The 7,942-nt window shown below is 35.4% G+C and overlaps 1 protein-coding gene across 1 annotated transcript; it reads left to right on the top strand.

Moving 5' to 3' along the window:
- The first annotated feature begins 737 nt into the window (after nt 1-737).
- On the top strand, nt 738-7,526 carry LOC132548658 (uncharacterized). The gene is made up of 4 exons (XM_060212536.1): nt 738-1,569; nt 4,979-5,235; nt 5,623-5,781; nt 6,162-7,526. Exons 1-4 carry the CDS (start codon nt 738-740, stop codon nt 6,471-6,473), a joined length of 1,560 nt encoding a protein of 519 aa, XP_060068519.1. The 3' UTR covers nt 6,474-7,526.
- The last annotated feature ends 416 nt before the right edge of the window (nt 7,527-7,942 follow it).

Genomic DNA, 7,942 nt, shown 5'->3' with positions numbered 1-7,942 from the left:
TTGTCCCATATATGAGTAATTCAACTTGTATGCGTGTGTTAATCAAGATAAAAGTGGCTGCATATGAAACTATTTCAGTTACTTTAAATAGACTTCACAATAGTCTATTTATAAAGCATAGGTAACACTCCATCTGTCGCCCTAGTTTTATAACCATACGGAAGCCCAAACGGGGTTTACATATTCATGAATCTGGTATGGTGATAAGCTTCAAGTTTTGAAATTAAACCATTCTCGTGATGACTTGTAGAGCAGTAAAATACCTTTGAGAGAATATCCTTATGCTGATCTTGTTTCTTTCGGCGGCATTAGACTCGAAATCACTAGATACGAAACTATATTTTAAAAAGCAAGGCGCGCTTTGGCCTCCATAATCATATCTAATCATTTACATATCAGGTACGTCTATTTTGCTATTTGTGTTTTATTTGGTTCAGAAAGGAAAAAGGCTATTCTTCTCAAATCCAGGTAATATTTGTTTTAAGCACTGAATGGTACATTCGCTATATAATTGACACAGGCAATAAATAACTATATTTACATTTTATGATAACAGCTGTGAAATGAATGAAATCGACTTTTAACTAAAGTATTAATCATTTATGCTTAGAAATCAACATGTTGACATACATATTTACAACATAACCATTTTGTTGGTTTTCTTGTCACTTTTATTTTTCCACAATAAGTGATGTTTTATATCTTAAATTTGTTTGTTACATTTCTCTGTTTACAGCATGAAGATGTTCCAGTACGGGGATGAGATCGTGCTTCTGTGCCGTCTGATGCACTTAATCCATCAGTTTGGAACACTTGCCTTACGAACACTTCTTGTGAAATTGCTCTTTGTGAAGTACATTCAGTCACGCCAAGCAACGTTCACATATTTCGCTGATAAAGATATAGTTGTCAAAGAACGTAATTCTAGAAAAGAAAACAGATATTCGACAAGGTTTCGTGTACCAAATCCCCTACCAGATATTGGTAAATGTTTTAGGAATTCAAAAGACGGTGAATCTCTACGAGAATTTATTGAAGAATCCTTTCTTACCGAGATAGTGGACCGATACACGCCAACACTAGTGCACTTAAGAAATAAAAAGGTAATCAATCCGACACAGTGGGAAACTTTGTTTTCAAACAACACAGTAAACATCCATGATTTAGATATCTCTCTTCTCAGCATATTATTGTTTAATACGATGAATTGTAAACCAACTTTTAATCTGAAAACATTACCACAGAATGATGACATCACAGAAGGAGACGATGTATTGCGTATACGGATGTACAGAAACAAGTTAGCACATCTAACGTCTTTGGTAATGACGGCTGCTGATTTTAACGACATGTGGAGAAATATTAGCTGTGCCATAGTACGTTTACTAGGATCTACATACCAAAACGATGTCGATCGTCTTAAAGATATGACTTTTGACGAAGCTACCGTCATTCGGTATAAAGAACTTCGACAGGAATGGTCTGAAACCGTCACTGATATCTATCAATCACTCAGTGACATTCAAGACGAAATCAGATCAATAAAGAAAAAATCAAGACATCGGAAAGGTAACAGATAATGTGTGTTCCCTATGTATTATTCGTCTCTTTTCTCTTACCATATATATACGTATTCATGTTTTTGCTCCGATTACATTTCCTTGTCATATTTAGGTGAAGAGGTAGTAATTTCCCTATCAAGAAAATGTCATTAGGTTACAGCAACAAATAAATGACGTCAAATCAACAATCTAAACAGTACATGAATAAAAATCCAAAAGAGAAGAGAAAATAATAATTCACCACCTTGAAGGTAAGATGTTTCAGGGAAATTAGTTGGCAAGTACTCCGAATCTTCATATAGACAAGACTACTTCGCCTCGAACATCCTTTCTCCCCTTCAAGGGTGGTAAAATGCAATTTATTCGCAGTTCTGGTGTTCATTGATGTGTTATTATGGCTCGTTCTAAGCATCCTTCCATACGCAGTATTCATTTACAAGTGGACGTCTATTGGTATATAATTTGTTACAGATGGACGTCTGTTGGTATATACTTTGTTACAGATGGACGTCTGTTGGTATATACAGATGGACGTCTGTTGGTATATACTTTGTTACAGATGGACGTCTGTTGGTATATACAGATGGACGTCTGTTGGTATATACTTTGTTACAGATGGACGTCTGTTGGTATATACAGATGGACGTCTGTTAGTATATACTTTGTAACAGATGGACGTCTGTTGGTATATACAGATGGACGTCTGTTGGTATATACAGAGAGACGTCTGTTGGTATATACTTTGTTACAGATGGACGTCTTTTGGTATATACATTGTAACAGATGGACGTCTGTTGGTATATACAGTGTTACAGATGGACAGAGAGGTATATACAGACGTCTGTTGGTATATACTTTGTTACAGATGGACGTCTTTTGGTATATACATTGTAACAGATGGACGTCTGTTGGTATATACAGATGGACGTCTGTTGGTATATACTTTGTTACATATGGACGTCTGTTGGTATATACAGTGTTACAGATGGTCGTCTGTTGGTATATACAATGTTACAGATGGACATCTGTTGGTATATACAGTGTTACAGATGGAGGTCTGTTGGTATATACAGATGGACGTCTGTTGGTATATACAGTGTTACAGATGGACGTCCGTTGGTATATACATTGTTACAGATGGACGTCTGTTAGTATATACAGTGTTACAGATGGACATCTGTTGGTATATACAGTGTTACAGATGGACGTCTGTTGGTATATACAGTGTTACAGATGGACGTCTGTTGGTATATACAGTGTTACAGATGGACGTCTGTTGGTATATACAGATGGACATTTGTTGGTATATACAGTGTTACAGATGGACTTCTGTTGGTATATTCGGATGGACATCTGTTGGTATATACAGTATATACAGTGTTACAGATGGACATCTGTCTGTTGTTACGTATATATACAGTGTTACAATATATTTGTTACAGATGGAGGTCTGTTGGTATATACAGATGGACGTCTGTTGGTATATACTTTGTTACAGATGGACGTCTGTTGGTATATATTTGTTACAGATGGACGTCTTTTGGTATATACAGTGTTACAGATGGACATCTGTTGGTATATACAGTGTTACAGATGGAGGTCTGTTGGTATATACAGATGGACGTCTGTTGGTATATACAGTGTTACAGATGGACATCTGTTGATATATACTTTGTTACAGATGGACGTCTGTTGGTATATACAGTGTTACAGATGGTCGTCTGTTGGTATATACAGTGTTACAGATGGACGTCTGTTGGTATATACAGTGTTACAGATGGACGCCTGTAAGTATATACTTTGTAACAGATGGACGTCTGTTAGTATATACAGTGTTACAGATGGACGCCTGTTGGTATATACATTGTTACAGATGGACATCTGTTGGTATATACTTTGTTACAGATGGACATCTGTTGGTATATACAGTGTTACAGATGGACATCTGTTGGTATATACATTGTTACAGATGGACATCTGTTGGTATATACAGTGTTACAGAGGGACGTCTGTTAGTATATACATTGTTACAGATGGACGTCTGTTGGTATATACAGTGTTATATACATTGTTACAGATGGACATATATACTGTTACAGGTATATACAGTGTTACAGATGGACATCTGTTGGTATATACAGTGTTACAGAGGGACGTCTGTTAGTATATACATTGTTACAGATGGACATCTGTTGGTATATACAGTGTTACAGATGGACGTCTGTTGGTATATACATTGTTACAGATGGACGTCTGTTGGTATATACATTGTTACAGATGGACGTCTGTTGGTATATACAGTGTTACAGATGGACGTCTGTTAGTATATACAGTGTTACAGATGGACATCTGTTGGTATTTACTTTGTTACGGATGGACATCTGTTGGTATATACAGTGTTACAGATAGACGTCTGTTGGTATATACTTTGTTACAGATGGACGTCTGTTGGTTTATATCTGTTACAGAGAGACATCTGTTGGTATATACTTTGTTACAGATGGACGTCTGTTGGTATATACAGATGGACGTCTGTTGGTTTATATCTGTTACAGAGAGACATCTGTTGGTATATACTTTGTTACAGATATTCGGATGGACATCTGACTTTGTTACACATCTGTTGGTATATACTTTGTTACAGATGGACTTCTGTTGGTATATTCAGATGGACATCTGTTGGTATATATTTGTTACAGATGGACGTCTGTTGGTATATACTTTGTTACAGATGGACGTCTGTTGGTATATATTTGTTACAGACGGACGTCTGTTGGTATATACAATGTTACAGATGGACATCTGTTGGTATATACAGTGTTACAGATGGACGTCTGTTGGTATATACTTTGTTACAGATGGACGTCTGTTGGTATATACTTTGTTACAGATGGACGTCTGTTGGTATATTCAGATGGACGTCTGTTGGTATATACTTTGTTACAGATGGACGTCTGTTGGTATATATTTGTTACAGATGGACGTCTGTTGGTATATACATTGTTACAGATGGACGTCTGTTGGTATATACATTGTTACAGATGGACATCTGTTGGTATATACTTTGTTACAGATGGACGTCTGTTGGTATATACTTTGTTACAGATGGACATCTGTTGGTATATACATTGTTACAGATGGACATCTGTTGGTATATACTTTGTTACAGATGGACATCTGTTGGTATATACAGATGGACGTCTGTTGGTTTATACTTTGTTAGAGATGGACGTCTGTTAGTATATACTTTATTAACAGATACTTCTTACAGTCTACTTTTACATGAGCAGGATGAAGAATCAATAATTTGGCAATGTAGTAATTTGTTCATGAAATTGAAAGGACACTCAATAATCAATGACATCTAAGTTTATATTTATCCTAATTCTTCCGATTGTAGTATTATATCATTCTAGGGATAGCCTTGAAATTGAATGACAGTAATGAATTACCAGGAGCGTTAAAAGTTCTAAAGAAGAAAGGGATATCTGTCAAAGTTATCTCCCTTGATGAGACGGATAGTGACTCTTCGGAATCAATGGTGGAAACAGTGTCGAGAAGGAAAAGTACCGGATGCTTGAAATGGACAGAAGAGTTGGATGAAGAAAATACTATTCGAGCTAGTAAAAGTACACCTTGTCTTGAACCAGGAGCACTTCAGTCAAAAGAAAAGGTATTTTTGTTGATCGGATAGGATGTTACATATCTGTAAACATGTTTTGATTGAACTTGGTTTTATACAAGATCCACAATTGAACACTTTTCAATTCAATAACAGAATGAAGTAAGATATAGTCAAACAATGAATCTATTTTATCACGTAGCATTTTAGTACTTGTAAGTCGTATGCTATGGGCATAATGGGCAGCGCAGAGCTTCAATATTGACATTGACAAAACATAGACCACAATGATCTGTAAAAACTATATATTATCATTTGATGCTTACCTCAATGATACACATAAACCTATGAAGCTCTTATATTACAAAGTCTATTATTACCGATTTACAGGGTCGTTCTTGATATCTAAAGTTGTCGTTATCTTTTTTCCAATGAAAGGCGAGGCCCTTCTATGAGATGTTCTCTGGTGGTAAAGACACATCACGTGCTCCTCGACAATGGTCCTCGACTGACACGGATTTTACAGAGGACCTTTCTATCTCAGAAGGACATTCCACAGGATGCTCATCCTCATGGGATTCAATTGTAGATGAAAAGGTACAACAACGTTATCACCATAAGAAGTGATGTGACAGCTCTACAGCCATGTATGTTGATATAACAGATAGTGTAGCCCAGTACTTATATCAAGGACATTGTAAACCTGCACTATCATGACGGACGTTGTTACATGACAGGATTTGTGATGCGCTGTGTATATATTGTGAAAGCTGTAGCCCTGCATTTTAAACGTAACGGACATTGCAGACCTAATTTATATATGAAGGACGTTGTGGCCCAGTATTTATTTGACGGTCGTTATAGTCCGGTTCTTTTTCCAATTCCATCTTCTCGGTATCAATTCGAAAGAAATTAAACAACAATTACAGTTTGAGGTTATACTTATGTTGTCAATGTTTCTATGTCTGTTGATACAGGCGCCAGTGAATCTCCTACAACTGACGGGAACTCGCACGGAATCAAAGCATCTTTCTGTAACTGAACTCCCACAACCGACGGGAACTCGCACGGAATCAAAGCATCTTTCTGTAACTGAACTTCTACAACCGACGGGAACTCGCACGGAATCAAAGCATCTTTCTGTAACTGAACTTCTACAACCGACGGGAACTCGCACGGAATCAAAGCATCTTTCTGTAACTGAACTACAGCAACCAATAAATGTTCCCGAACCGCAGCAAAAACCTAAAAAGAAAACGTTCTGGCGTTCTTTTAAAGGATTGTTTTAAAACGATGGGCATATGAAATTTACACCAGGAGATGTTTCGCACTTACGGACATAAATATGAGTGATATCGAGATCACATGATAAATATGTCCTAGTGTTCTTCCTATGTGTGTACATACACATATTTTGCTAGGATATTGTGTTGTTTAGATTTATAGTTATTTTTTTATGCTTTTGTAATTCAATGTCTAAACAATGACCCCCATTGACCACTATATACGTCATAGACTTATCACAAATACTGACCAGTTATCCTCTGATCTGTTTTTATATATTTTCATTACACCGTTCATTTAAACTTATATATGAATACTTCCCTGTTGACAGAACAACAAATGGAGACTTGATATAATCAACATGTCTATGCCAACTATGGGACCAGTTTAAATCCAGGGCACACATATGTGAATACTAATATAAAGGAAAAGCAGTCAAGCATAACAATATCTTTTATACAATTTTAAGCCGTCTGCGCGGTTGTAAAATACAATAAAAAATACTCTACTGCTCAGGATTCTATTACATGCACAGTATTTTTTTACTATTGTAAATGTTATGTTATTTACAGAAACAATTACAACCATTTAACATTTGGGACACTCATTTTCTATTACACAAAACAATCGGGTTTACAGTTACTGTTTTACGTGTAGACATTTTCTCTTAAACATATTTGGTTGCATTTATTTCTTTCTCAATGTGATTTTGGGTTAGATAATATGTCTCATAGTATTGTGGAAGACCCGGATCAGAGGCTTAGTTAAGGCGATATACTTGTTACTTAGTGTTATAGAAGATCTTATTATATCTACGAACAAACAAAACACTTTACCCTCAACAAAAGGAAACATTTCGAGTATCACTTGTCATGACAAAATAGAATGGAAGTTTTATCATTATAATTTCTTTTTATAGCAACCATTTTGTATATATGATATGTATAATTATTAATTGTAAAAGTTGCCTCCCTTTAAGTTTATTTTTTGATTCGTTATACAATATATTTTATATATTATATGTCTATAAAGCTATATATCTTTTATCAATTACTTTTTAAGTGCCTATTTTAATGTTATCTGCTATACTATTATCATGTATGATTATAAAACACATGTTCCTCCTGGTGTTCTAATCTTACATTTACACACGCTAAATCAGTGTAAATTGTTTCTATATTCAGTGACGCGATTCAATGACATTTGCAATTATGTATACAATAGTCATATTTAACTGGTTCTTTTTTAACCATATGACTTGTTATTAGATAATTCGGTGTGATAAATGTCTATTTCTTAGACTTCACTGTTATGAAATATCATTAACAATATTTGCAACAATGTTTACTGAAACATTGTCAAAACTGTAAAATTGACAGTACTACAATTACAGAATGAAGCTAAACGTATATTGACTAATGTATAATTGTTGTTTGTTGAGTACACTATATCACAGGGTGTAACAAGTTTGAAG

This window comes from Ylistrum balloti, unplaced genomic scaffold, assembly GCF_031769215.1.
Source record: "Ylistrum balloti isolate Yb309-2 unplaced genomic scaffold, AGI_CSIRO_Ybal_v1 Utg370022, whole genome shotgun sequence".
Taxonomy (NCBI): Eukaryota; Metazoa; Mollusca; class Bivalvia; order Pectinida; family Pectinidae; genus Ylistrum; species Ylistrum balloti.
This window is presented reverse-complemented; position numbering and strand designations above follow the sequence as displayed.

Bases quoted from the DNA above. Each gene is read 5' to 3' on its own strand.
- LOC132548658 (XM_060212536.1), top strand. From the start codon at position 738: ATGAAGATGTTCCAGTACGGGGATGAGATCGTGCTTCTGTGCCGTCTG. The intron at 1,570-4,978 runs GTAACAGATAAT...ATATCATTCTAG, and splicing joins AAAATCAAGACATCGGAAAG to GGATAGCCTTGAAATTGAAT. The intron at 5,782-6,161 runs GTACAACAACGT...CTGTTGATACAG, and splicing joins ATTCAATTGTAGATGAAAAG to GCGCCAGTGAATCTCCTACA.